Genomic DNA, 13,873 nt, shown 5'->3' on the forward strand with positions numbered 1-13,873 from the left:
AGATTTCACTTCATTATGAATTCTTTGTCCCCATCCTGCCTCAAAGATTATAGTTTATTGTGTCTGACTTTAAAATATCTAGCATTGAAAAACTCACTTTGCATTTGTTCCAATCCAGTAAATAATTCCATTTTCATCAAAATCATGTTGATGCCTGAACACAAATGTCTGGCCTTCTCGTAGCTTTCGGACAAAAACAAATGAAGCCCTATCAAAGTCGTACCATTGCTTTGCTACCTACATATGAAAGAAAATAAATCAAATATTAAAGCAGCAGAATACAACTATTCCCTGTGAACTCTAGGTGTGTGGTATGCAGCTCACCATTTTCAGGAGATACTGTTCTAGAGATTCAACAGTTGCCAGTGGCTCCATCTTGAGCATTCGACCGGTTCGATCTATCAAAGATGTCTCCCCCGAGGCGCGTTCCAAACGAAACCTCAAGCGCCTTGTCAGGATCTGAAAGAACAGCTAAACATTCATATAGGCTCTCCTGTTTAGGTTTTGGAAGTTTAAGAAAAACAGTGTATTTCACTACAACCACTTTAGTGGCCTATCAAAGTATCTTTGTTGCTCTAACTTAAGCACGACATTCTAATGAAATGCTTTAAAAAGTAATTTCCTAGTACTACTTTTTTTTCAATTATCCAAGCAATTCTTTACTATGACAATGTTCAAGTCAGTTACACGCTCAGCTAACATTTTCTCACTTTTCCTATGTCTTCATAGGTTTTATTTGTTGACTAGCAAATACAATAATATATAAACTCAGAACCATTTTCAAAAATATTGAATAGTAACAGTTGTTTTGCAACTTTTTAGAACTATTTCCTAGACATTTAACATGAAAACAGAAATATTTATACTTCCCTACCAATGTTGCAAAATCCTGAACTGTGCTTTCCAATAGAAAAAAATTAATAGGAAAAAAAAAGTAATATTTTAGCCAAACTGCCAAGTTTTCTGTATAAGAAGCTGCTGAACCTGGAGGCATCTTGCATTACTGATTGAACAAAGGGTCACAGACAGGACCCTTTAATGCCTATGTCCTGTTCTTACTAATAATTGTCTTGTAATCACAGTAACATGCCCTTGAACTAGAGGGCATGTTCCTATATAAAGACAACAATACCTGAAGACAAAAGAAAGAACACATTATTTCTTCCATCAAAATCTACTTTTACCTTACAGTGTTAAAGTGACAGTAGAGGAACAGCCATGCATTTAAGTGTTAGAGGAAATAGATGCCAAAATTTGGTTGTTCTTAATTCTACCCATATCCACAAGAATGGGATTCTTGCAGACACAGTGAGAAACATTAGTTGTGCACCTCTCAGTGTGATTTGCTGTTATCCCTATGCATTTACCTGAAGATTATATGTAGATCCTGGTGTATCATACAAGTGGAGAGGTAGACGTTCAATAGATTCTAATACTGCTATCAATTTCCGAATTAATGCAACTGCAGGACGACTGTGAGAGAGAACAGTTACTATGTTACCACAAAACAAAACAAAGAAAAAAATCCTACAGTATCTTAGAAAATGGGATCCAGTTGAGGAAACTATCTCAGCATGCAATTTCTACTGATGGTATCTGTTCTAGTCATATGGTTATAGCACAGTAAGAAAGACACAAATCTGCAGAGCGATAAACAAGTCACCTTTATTTTGTCACTAGATGTTCTATAGGTTGACACTTAGGAGATAAAAATGTTCAACTACTACTTCAATATTAGATGCTGTCTTTTAAAATCAATTATCAAGTTTCTATTCCACTGAAATGGAAAGAACAGGTACTTTGTCTTTAAATTATTTTAAACATACTGTTTCACAACATACAATTATTTTAAAGATACTGTTTCATAATTTCAAAGGGTATTTTCTTGGTTTGGTATTATTTTTACCTTTCATCATCCTCATTTTCACTGAATGCTGTTTTGAAAACGTTTATCCTCTCTACCAGTTGACTACAGTCTTGTTTCACATCCAAATCAACATTCTAAAAGGAAAAAAAACAAGTTACATTTAATATAATTTATTTAATTTTTACACAGGCAAAAACTTCTATGTAGTCTCACTGAAATCTGGATTTGAAGTCTGTATGTGAAAAGCTAATCATCAGCCACTAGACCTGAACATAGTTGATTTATAGATTTTTAATAGCTCATTCAAACTAAAGTCACCCATTGTGATAACTTATCTTCAATAGGTAGACCAGTAACAGGAGCAAGTCTGCAGAATTTTCACAAAGACAGGAAGAAGAAAGATTTATAAAGGATCTTTTACATTACGGCACATGCTTCATTTCATTTTTTAGGAAGTTTTTCTGTTAACATTTATGTCTATAAACTCACATTGTTTAAAACTGTCAGCAGCGATTGAACTAAGCCACTACTGCACATTTCATATGGAGAAATAGTATTCTCATCCTTCAAGAGTACAATTAAGTTTTCCAGAGCAGTCTTCATTAAATCTCTCCAAGTATTTTCTCCCTCAATGCACTGAAAGACAAAAATATCATTATCATGAAACAAAGCAATCTGTCCACTTGCTTCAGTTGAAAAATATCGTCCTAGGGAAGTACCTAACCAGGTAATACATGCATTAAAACTCCCCACATTCAGACATGCTATGACTCTTCTTCACATCATGGCAGACTCCTGAGTATTACTGATTTCCACTGATGTCACACATTAAAAATAAAGGAGATACACTTACCTGCCTGTTTGCATGAAGTTCCCATGCAGACTCTAACTGTGTTGCTATGTTCCTCAGTGTTACAACTACTCCTCGAGGCATACTTTCAACTGCTTTGAAATGATCATCATATAAATCTCTTGCCATAGTGCGTACCTACAAATGGATTTTGATAATCAGAAATCAGATCTTCCTGTAATAAGACTGTTACTAGACTTCCAGATACTTAAAAAAAATGACCAAGGTTGCAGTAAGTCCACAACAGGCAGACAAATAGGGAAGAATAAAAACCCATGTGCATCACGAAATGGCAAAGATTGTAAAAGGAAAAAAAGGTACAGGAGAAATAAATGGAAATACACAAAATCTTATTGACATAAATGAAATTTACCATCATGTATTAAGTTACAGCATAAAGGGCAGTAGGAAAAGGTATGATTCTCCATCTGTCAGTCTTTCTTTTAGAACTGTATAATGGATCAGGTAATCTTTTTAAATGTAAAATTAAGCAAGTTTAATACTGTTTTTTGAATGCTCTATCAACATTCCTTAAACTAATTCACACAAAGTCTCTACACAACCTCTTAGAGTAAGAATCACTTCTTCTACAAAGCCTGGTTCACATAAGATAGAGATTAAAGAAGTTCTTATTAAACAACATCTTTCTTTTGTAAGAAATTTCCCCAAAAAATCTTTCCTTTTCATTATCATTCTATGTGCTACAATAATACATTACACAGGCTTCAGATCTACACAGCGCAACCTTAGGTGTAAAAGAGCAGTGCCTTTCTTTTATCATCCCACCTATTATCATTCACATACAGTATTTCAACTTTCAATTTAGTATCACATTTCCTAAGATATGTGTCCTTAAATGCTGCAGATCCAAGGTACAGTATATATTGGCTGCACTGTTAGAAACTGCAAGTCAGTTCAAGACTAAAGATTAGCCTGAGTCCTTGGCCTAAGTGGATCATAAAATGTTATTTTGTGAGTTTATGTAAAGAGCTTAATACTTGATTTTTTAGTTCCTCTTTTTTCTCCTTCATTTTGAGGAGAAAAGAGTTTTACAGATATCTAAAATGAGGGTGTTTTCTCATTTTGCTTCACAACCACAACTCTTAACAATGGAGACTGTTCATTTCCAGCACCCTGTTGCAATCTCCAGTCTGAAATTTGTACCTAGATGAACAGAAGTATTATATGCCTCTGACATAATTGTAGTAACATCTTTTCTTGTGGCATAAAGTCAAAAAATCAAAGCACAAAACCTAAAGAATTATACAAATGCAAGGAAGGAAGATTGGATTTTCCTACATTTAAAAAAAAAATCGTTTTCTTCTAAAGGAGCACGGAATTTACAAATTCTGCTGGATAACATCACCTAAAGAAGCGCTTTGTTCTAATTGATGTTTTCAAGCCTCACATAAAATTGTATCTAGTTGAAATCAGAGATTTTAATTCTCTAGGAGAAAATCACACCTAAGAATATTATAATATAAAACAAACTCAATTAAATTCTAAACATAAAATTTACAGCTGCTCACCAACCTTTTGCTTTGTCTTCTCCAGTTTAGATTTCAGTTTTCTTCCTCTTTTGCCTGTCCAGCCAGTCACAAATTCCGACCCTGCAACATGTATTTCAGAAAAGTCACATTTTCTCACAGCTATGAAAAGCAACAAATAACACTATCTCATATACAGCTGTTCCTACCTGCACATAACACATACCTACATACTTACCCAAGGAAGTTTCAGCTGTAAACGAATGCTTTGTTCCTCTGTTGGACTCAAACACAAAGCCTGGCAGGTCTTCCTTCAGGATTGTAGCCTGCTGACCATCAGAATTGTGAATAGCAATTTCTCCTTCTTTTAAACAGGTCAGTGACCAGTTTCCTACAGTAAGTTTAGTTGGCCCTGGTGTTGATAAAATTGGCTGGCTTGTGGTAGATGGTTTTACTTGGCTTCGAGCCCTCTGCAACTTCTCAAGGAACTCACTCCTACTTTCTATTTAAAAAGAAACAAATTTAGTTTTTCCCAACAACTGCTTCCATCATTATGTAGCTTATTTTTTTTTCAAGAGCAAAACAACTGAGCACATTCAATGCAAAATGAAGTTTGAAATTAAGGGTCTCAAAGTGTGCTAAATTTCGGTGTGGTATACTTCTGTACTTCAACAGTGGTGCATTCTATGATAACATCAAAGCTGCAATGCAACAATGCAACTCTTTCTGAAAGATGCAATCTGGATGTATTAATTCATCCTTACAATTATAATAGGAAGATCAAAGAAATTCAGTATAAATTTTTAGTCTTTGAAAAATGGGTCTCAGAGTAGCAAGCATGAACTATTCCCAAATGTGAGTTTTCAGAAATAAGAAATTAAAAAAGCTACTCCAAAAATATCACTTTTTATTAAATCATGTATTTGTATTTTAATCACTAAAAAGCTGAGTAAACAACTTTTCAAAAATTCCATTTAAAGTAAAAATGGAAACATCTCATTGAAGATTACTGCTGTTTGCCTTTTGCTGAAATGACAAGCACAAGGCTTTTTAAATCTTCCCTTTTCTAATAAGATAAGCTAATGCAAAAATAAATATGCACTCAAGGCACAATATTCTTTATTGCTTAAATTTCATAGCATACACAAAAAAGACTTATAAAAATAATTGGGATTTGATATGCAAGATGAAAATTCTCTTGTTTTCAGATTTTCATAATTAAATTTTAATCAATTTATTATATAGCATGCTGCACTGAAAGTACTGTATTTCTACATGGTTGAGAATACTTTCAGGTTCCCTTGGACAGAATTTTGAAAATTACTTAAAGCTTCAGAATTACCATTAAATTTCAATTTTTGCATTGAATTTTTTTTCCTAAAAATTCAAACAAAACAGGTCTAGAGTTAATGTGGAGGGGGGTGAGTACAGACCTTCCAAAATATTCACAGTATATAGATCTGACCACCCACCCCAACTTTCATCATGCAATACACACTAATAGATTTCACTACTCAATCCTCTATATTCTTGCCAGTTGTGAAGGTACTAAAAAGTATACCATGAGATTAATCAGTAATGATTTAGAACAGCAGAACATATAGCACAGTTCAGGACTTAAAGATACTGTTCTGAGTCTGTACTGTACTGTAGTCATTTGAGTTAACAAATATTAATTTTTTAAGTAAAAAAGGCTGCTGCACATGCTTAGAGCTCATGGTTAAAGTTCAGGCAAATTACACTGCAACATCAGCAATCTTAGTAGATGTCCATTTGACTACAAATTCCAAGAAGCATCATCTAATCCTACATTAGGTCCTTTCCCTCAAATATTCTGACTAGGTATCTTGTTTATTCCATCTTTTTCAAAAGACTGGTTTGAAGTAACAACTTAAATGCTCAATCTGACTTCTTCTAAGTTCTCCTCATTCCAAATTCTTCTGGCTGTTATCATTCCACTCATCTTATACAGAGATAGTCTCATCCCCTTGCCCAGACCACTTGGAAGCAAAAACCCAAAAATTTGGCATCCAAGGGGGATGAGAATTAAAAAAATTATCTTTATGAACCTCCTTAAAATTGTATTGTATGGTAAACAAGTATCTCCACACAGGACTTGTTTACCTTTTAAGGCATTAACCTTATTAAAAAATGCAAAAATACATTTCTGACCAAAAATTCAATAAATCTCTAAGTGGTTTCCAGCTGCATTATAATCAGAAACACTATATTGCATTTTGTCTTCTTGCCCCAAACTTGATGCATGAAGTCATAAGCACTTCATTTCCATCCTGAATCATAATATGTTCTGTTATTTCACTCAATGGCTCATCAAAAACATAGTAATATTGCAAAGCATTTTATGTCTGCAGGTTCATAAATGCATGAACTGCTGCAAAAAAGATGAAACATTAAAAGGAGGGTTGTTTCTGCATCCAGAACAAGTCATGTATTCTGTACAGAAAATCAGAACCACCTGTGCATTGCCAGTGCATAAGGTCTGTTCCCTTATCCTCTCTCCAACAAACAATTAAGACGCTGTAATTTGTTTCCCAGTCTCAATGAGAAACTTTCCATTACTTTGTCTTCAAACACATGCAAATTCATTCTGCTAGCTAGAAGCAAACAACAAATCACCATTTCAACCTGCTTTTCCTGGGATGGCCACTACAAAGTGCTTTTAATGACTGGGGTGAAAAATTAGGTACGCATGGAGAAGAATCAAACCAAAAAGTTAATATGCTTTTACTGGCAAGATGTTTACTTAACACAATTCACCAAGGAAGTCAAGTTATGGCCACATGCTATCTGATAAAATGCATCACAATTAACTGACCACCTTCCACCTGTTTACATCCTTTACTATTTAGTAAGCCAATTCCTGCAAAACAAAATAGCTCAAATCAAATTATATAAACAAATGTAACAGTCTCCAAACTTAACCTGGACTTGAAATGCAAAAAGCCTACCTGAGCTATCGGATCCTCCTTCAGGGCTCCCACTGGAATACATTGTGGCCAGCTTTCCATCCAAGATAAATCTGAACCATCCATTGCTACCATTCGACAGCTCCAGGGCTGCAGCATCACTCCAGATATACAGGCAGTCCCTTCCCCTAATGATTGACCAGTCTCTCCAGTGGTACGGTTTACCCTGCTGCAGCTCTTTAGCATCCTCCTGTGGCTCATCCTCCTGTAATAACATTGTATTAAGCAATCACAAGAACAAAAAAATCTCCAATCCATTTAAAAAAAGGGAAAAAAATCCAAACAAACAAAAAAACCCCAACATGCAAAAAAACACAGACATTTTTAAAAGGAAAAGATTCTCTCTCTTTAGGAGAGAATTATTCAAACCAAAAGTGTAGGAACTATACTACTGCCTGTAAAATATATCCTTAGAAGTATTCTTTAAAAGAGTAAGGTACATCTCAAAAGCTTCCTTTCACATACAGCTTTATCTACTCAACAATAACAACAGCCTACTGCCTGCAACATCCACCTCTGTTCAAAACTTGAATTGTGAGAAATGAATCACAAAATGACTGAGGCTGGAAGAAACCTCTGGAAGCCATCTAGTCCAAAGCCCTGCTCAGGCAGGGCCATGTTTGACTGGTTATCTAGGACCATGTCCATATGACTTTTAATATCTAACCACTAAAAAACAAAATCAGCATCCCCCCCAAGAAACCTCAGACAACTCAAACTCCACAGCAAAAAGGTGTAACTACACACTTAAGATTTAGCTATAAGTTTAATTGAATTCGTAACAAGAAGTCTGTTATCCATTCAGTTCATCTGACTGGCAATAAGACTTGGAAATTCATAAATAACTTCAATATGCACTTATGGTTTTCATTAAGCAGAAGATTATTTTCTTTTTAATATATTTAATATCAACCTCTAAAACATCTGGAATTATTTAATGCATGAACATCAAAAGAGATACACTTCTGATACAAATACTTTAGGAAGGCCATTTTGTCTGCCAGTCACTTTCCAAACACTAGGCAAAATCAAGCACCCAACAACTTGACCACAAGGAAGTATGAATAGGAAAACTCATCAGATAACATCCTAACAGAAAATCAAAGTAGAAAAGAAAACAACTAAAACAAGTGGTATAAAATAAGCATTAATTTAATATCCTAACTCCCTTGCCCTGGCCATTTTTGTAACCATGAACATTTTATTAGAATTGTCAGTTTTACAGAAACAAAATGAAGCAAATAAATGAATTCCATACGCTTACCTTCTCAGGTTTAGACTCCTCCTCATTTTCATCATCAGACGATGGCCCCGCCAAAGTTGACACTTTACTAATTACACCAAGTCTAGCCAGTTGGTCTAGAAAAAGATCACCACCTTTATCCACTAAATCCCTTATGATTTGCAAGGCTAACAAATGGCCATCATCATCATCCTGTAGTACATTGGGATGAAAAGAAAATAACAAAGGAGATCTTGTTACTTTACACGCTGAAATGCACATATGGTCACAGATGGACACTGTAAAAGTTTTAGAGTTAGTTATTAACAAATACATGGAATTAATGAGTATAACTCCCTTTTTTGTACCAGTTTCATAAAGGGTAACATTTTCATTTCTCCTACCTCTTGATCAAGCACTGTAGCTGTGATCTCAACCAGTATTGTGGGCAGGTTGTGGCCAGCATCAGAGTCACAAACCTCTTTCAGCAGTGCCTCAGAACAAAAATGTATCATTTTTCTAATGAGCGCAAGACTTGCTTTCCTTGAAAAGATTATAAGAAAAAAAAGTTCTTACAGTGATAAAGCAAGCAATAATCAAAGCAACAAAAAGGTTCAAGACAAGACTTCTTTTGTACTCTGTTAATGCATGTTTTCAAAACACAAGAAATTTAACCTATTTCAGTTCTTGTTATCAGTAAAATAACTTATTGTTATTAAGTCCTAGATTATCTTTAAAAATAATGCATCGCTTGATTTTTTTGATTCTACAGCACTATCAGTCTACCATATACTTTACTCCTCAACCCTTTCCTATTCTATGTCCTGTCTTTATCCACTTCTGGTGCTGGCAATTGCCTTCTGCACACTTTGTCACCCTCAGAGGTATTCAGCCCTTCCTTTTAGTCATATATTTCCCATGTTTTGACATCCCTATAACTTCTCACTCTAAACATACGATTAAATCATCTAGCCCTCCACACTAAGAACCAAAATTAATCTAAAAGCAAATCACTCCTGTAGGGTTATAGATGAATTCTTTTGACTGATTTCCAAAAACACAATTTTTCTGATTCATAAAGATAACTTTCAAGTAGAAAGCCAACTACTTCTTTGCACAATCTGCAACAATAATTAATCCTGCATAGACTGTTAACATAGTTTCTTATTTCTTTTATTTTAAATGACCTAGTTTAAGCTTTCTATCATCAGCTCACGTGGAGTCTATCTCTGCTAGAGGCCTTTCTTATCTTGCATTTTCACCCAAAGTACCTGTAAACACTAGGAACATAAATATGAGATTGGAATAAATGTCACATTTGTAGTATAAAAGGCTAAGAGGTTATGATCAGATGCAACTCATCACAACCATTTTGCCATGGACAGTATTCCCTTTTAAGTAATAAATTACACTACATTTTGCAATTCAACAGAATTACAAGGAGCATCTTCTCCAGTTAACGCACTGTTAAGTAAGCCTTCTAAAACCTTCTAAAATATCTTTTTCTAGTCTTGCTGATTTTCCAATGAATGCATCTTGATATTATTTTATTAGACTTCCTCTACTAAACTGCAACCTTCATTACAGTGGCTACAAACAGCTGTAACCAAACCCTGATGCACAGCATACACAACAGACTATAAGAACACAGCATTGTTTCATCATGCTGCTACAGTCAAGAATATGCTCTGCTCTCCCATGACTAACCAGATTTTTTCCAACACATCACTTCACCAGAAAGGAAAAAATGCTGCTTAAAATGCTAAGTAAAAATCACTCTTGCAACACTTTCCAAACAACCATTTCTATTCAAACATATATTGTCACTAGCATTACTTAAACATTGAGATTTACTTTGGCTTTTTAAGCAAGTATTAAGAAATTGTCTCTCATGATATTACCTTATTGAAGGTAACATAGTTTGCTGAAATGTTTGTGCAAACACAGGCAATAGTCTTTTCAAGTATATGGGTGCCATTTCTGGATCTCCTTTGGGTTCATTACATTCCTCCTCATCCTTGTTTGCATCTTTCTTTTTCTTCTCATCCCCTTTGTTGACAGGACACATCCAATCCCCTGGAAAATTTTTTCCCCAATACATTCAATTGCAAAAGTCAACAAACCAAACAAAATCCCCTTCAAAACATCTGAATTTTCTTTACTAACATCCAAGTACCTCAACATGAACATGCATTCCTAAAAATATAAAATTTACACATGCATGACTTCTTGAATAAAAGTATTTAATAGCAAGTACCCCCTGTGGCACCAGAATTCTCAGGAACAGGGCAAGTGCAGTTCCCATTCAGAAAGAAATACCAGAGAAGTTACCAAGGCTGACGTGCTCTGAATCCACAACAAAATCCCAGTCTAGCCTGATCCCACAGCTGAAGAGCAGAACAACTGGCACTGCTCATGCTCACTCAGTTATTTCTTTGAAATTTCCCCTCACTTAACAACACCTTATGATTCTAAATTTTTTATACATACTTTAGGGATTAAGGAAGGTATTTATTTTTTTAATTTATTTTTTTAATAATCTTAATTGAGTAAAATTCTAATAACTGCATAAATTAATTTATATCAGCATTTCTACTATAGGAAGTGTTATGGACTTAAATATTGCACTCACCTGGAGACTGAAGAATAGCTACTACTTCACTGTGTCCCCTTTCCCGAGCTTTGTCCAGAGGAGTTTTCCCATCTTCATCTCTCAAATCAGGATTTGCACCATGTCGTAAGAGAGTCTGAGAATAAATATTTTTATGTATGAAAAAAAATTAGGATTTCTTCTTCCAAAATAGCAGATATGCTTTTCATCTATCACTCCTCCAGTATTCTCACACTTGTAAGTATTCTGTGCTTTTTATACCTGTAGAGCTAATATAAACTACTTTTATTCAGTACTGCCCTATAATGAAAAATCTGTGTTTTGATAAATACTGTAAAGATTATATAAATATTTGACAGTGCATGTGTTCAGCATACTGCATTGAAGACATTTTGAACAGACCATGATGAAAAGTCAGCAGGTAATGCTTTTTAAGGGTCAGTTTAAATCATACCTTTGCTACCTGAGGTCTTCCAAAACATGCTGCGTAATGTAATGAGGATGACCTCTGACCTCTGTTAACATCAGCACCCCTTTCACAAAGGAATTCTACCTGTTAGACAAGAAAAAGGAAAACGGGTTTTTATCTTCCTTTACATAAATAATGCAACTTCTTAAAGATCCATAAATCTAATTTACCATTTCCTGAGTTCCAAAAGCTGAGGCCCAGTTTAAAAGAGTTTGTCCTACATCATCCATAAAATTTACTTCAAAAGCTGAAAGATAAAATTAAATATAATAGTTAAAGTTCCCACAACTACAAACTAAAGTTCAACAGTATTCTTGAAATAAAAAGTCAGTCTTAAAAAAATTAAGCATCCTCAATAATTCTGGAGAAGTATTTATGCTCTTAATTGCAATTAAAAAAAGGTGGCATAGATATGATTACTAACAAGACCTGTTATGTATTTAACAAAGTAAGTGAACTCATATATAATGATTTTCAATGAACTACCTCAGCATTTGTTATGACACCCCAGATTACAAAAATCCAAGATAAAGCAAGCGTGGCATTTTCTTTTCCAGAGTACTTTCTTACCTCCTGTGTCAATTGCATCTATCAGTGCATCAGTGTCTTTACTGCGGATGCAGTCTATCAGCTGCCGATGAGAACGCTCCCCAGAGCTATCCAGTCTCCGCAGCCCTGGGATTCTGCCTGTAGATCCAGCACTGGATTTTGGCAGGGCTTTTCTGCCTTCAAACAGTAGCACCAAAAGAAGATCTACTAACCGCATGGTATCCAGCACACATCTCTCATCACCCTGCAACGCACTTTCTATAGAATCTGGAAGTTCAGATCTTAGAAGATCCTGGAAATAATTAAAAGTCTGAACAATAAAAAATATACAGGGCTTTAGAAAATACTATCAGAATTGGGTTTCGTTTCCATATGAAATGTTTCCCTTTTTCCCTCTTTAAAAATAACTTACATGTACATGTATGTGCACATATGTGTGTGTGTATATATATCTATAAAAAGATAAGATCTATAAATACATATATGTATCTCTATCTATAAAATAGCAATATAAATCTTGCATATACTGAAAGTATACAAAGGGAAAAGCCCCACGAAAACAAAAAGTTGTAGCATAAAAGGATTTCTTACATGTGTTACTACTGGAGAGCCTCTACACAGGGTTGACAACAGGCTTACAATGGTTGACACCTGATTACTTAATTTAGAGTCTGCAGCTGTAGATGGTGCTCCAGTGCTACTCCGTCCAGGTTTGCAAGCTGAAGATGGTCCTGAGACTGTCCCACCAGCAGCTGCCATGCGAGATAACAACTCCTCAGTTAATCCATGTTTAGCTAAGGGGGCTGGGTCAACTCCACGCCGTGTGAATCTGTCAGCTAATGAAGCAAAGCATCTCAAAGCTCCATCTGAAACCTACGAAAGATGTGCAAGAAAAACCGATAAAATATCTTTTACTTCAGATGAGAAGATGCTAAGGGGATATCCACGAGACTACAGGACACATACAAGAACTTGATTTTGCCATGAAGCTTGATTGTTCAAGTTACATTTAAAGGTCTACATATTTCCCTTAAGCACAAGAAAGTTTTCAATTGGACCAAGCCTAAAAATAGAACAAACTGGGAAAAGCAGATTTTACTCTTAGATAACTCTGATTATCCACTGAGCACCTGACACAGGGACATAGAGATTTTTGTGACAATAAAATACAAACTTCCCAATTTAGGTTTGTCACTAAAGGGAGGAAAAAATCCAACCAACCAACTGCACACTAAAACCCCCAGTGACACTGTGGAAACAAGGCTTACTGATTATCCTCTTAACAATCCAGCAAAAAATACTGCTGGCCAACGGCCCAGGAAAGGATCCAAATCCTTTTCATGTCAATACTGAAAACAAAGGAAGGTTTTGCCTTTAACATCTATCTATACACTACAAGTGTCTCATTCTTTCAGATCAGGAGGTTTTGCACTGGCCTGTCAAGATAACTTGCTTCAGGCACATTTGCCTTTAAAGATGTGCAGTAGCAAACCAGACTGATGTCAAGAAATAGTAGAACCACACCCCCCATACCTATTTTCTAACCAAACTCTGAATCACTACAGTTCTTACTCCCTAAACTCTCAACTCAGCAGTACATTTTCAAAACAACTGTGCTATCAAGACCAAGGACTTCAATAGAGTTACTGATCAACACACAGAAGAAAATTAGGGTATTAGCCAGACTTCAAGAAGACAAAAATCTTAAATCTCCATTAAGTTTGCAGGCTTCTGGTATGGTCTTTACATGCCAAATATTATCAGTACTCTTTTGCACTGGATTTTTTTTTTAATGTATAATGGTCACTGTTTCTGTCCTCTGGCATTTTGC

General features: G+C 35.2%; 1 protein-coding gene across 8 annotated transcripts in view; it reads right to left on the reverse strand.

Annotated features, from left to right (window-relative positions):
• Positions 1 to 13,873, reverse strand: part of HECTD1 (HECT domain E3 ubiquitin protein ligase 1) — a 61,605-nt gene that overhangs the window by 27,346 nt on the left and 20,386 nt on the right. For 3 of the 8 annotated variants that reach the window (XM_063398864.1, XM_063398868.1, XM_063398860.1), the window contains exons 5-21: positions 12,634 to 12,915; positions 12,064 to 12,352; positions 11,664 to 11,740; positions 11,479 to 11,577; positions 11,046 to 11,160; positions 10,315 to 10,489; positions 8,818 to 8,956; positions 8,456 to 8,626; positions 7,174 to 7,396; positions 4,431 to 4,706; positions 4,251 to 4,327; positions 2,721 to 2,855; positions 2,357 to 2,503; positions 1,907 to 2,001; positions 1,368 to 1,473; positions 325 to 459; positions 98 to 237 (exon numbers count right to left, since the gene is read on the reverse strand). In XM_063398864.1, coding sequence (XP_063254934.1) covers positions 98 to 237; positions 325 to 459; positions 1,368 to 1,473; positions 1,907 to 2,001; positions 2,357 to 2,503; positions 2,721 to 2,855; positions 4,251 to 4,327; positions 4,431 to 4,706; positions 7,174 to 7,396; positions 8,456 to 8,626; positions 8,818 to 8,956; positions 10,315 to 10,489; positions 11,046 to 11,160; positions 11,479 to 11,577; positions 11,664 to 11,740; positions 12,064 to 12,352; positions 12,634 to 12,915 — 2,681 coding nt within the window. The remainder of the gene's footprint in view (positions 1 to 97; positions 238 to 324; positions 460 to 1,367; positions 1,474 to 1,906; positions 2,002 to 2,356; positions 2,504 to 2,720; positions 2,856 to 4,250; positions 4,328 to 4,430; positions 4,707 to 7,173; positions 7,397 to 8,455; positions 8,627 to 8,817; positions 8,957 to 10,314; positions 10,490 to 11,045; positions 11,161 to 11,478; positions 11,578 to 11,663; positions 11,741 to 12,063; positions 12,353 to 12,633; positions 12,916 to 13,873) is intronic. The other 5 variants (XM_063398867.1, XM_063398863.1, XM_063398865.1 and 2 more) reach the window with 3 other exon arrangements.

This window comes from Prinia subflava, chromosome 5, assembly GCF_021018805.1.
Source record: "Prinia subflava isolate CZ2003 ecotype Zambia chromosome 5, Cam_Psub_1.2, whole genome shotgun sequence".
NCBI classification, from domain to species: Eukaryota; Metazoa; Chordata; class Aves; order Passeriformes; family Cisticolidae; genus Prinia; species Prinia subflava.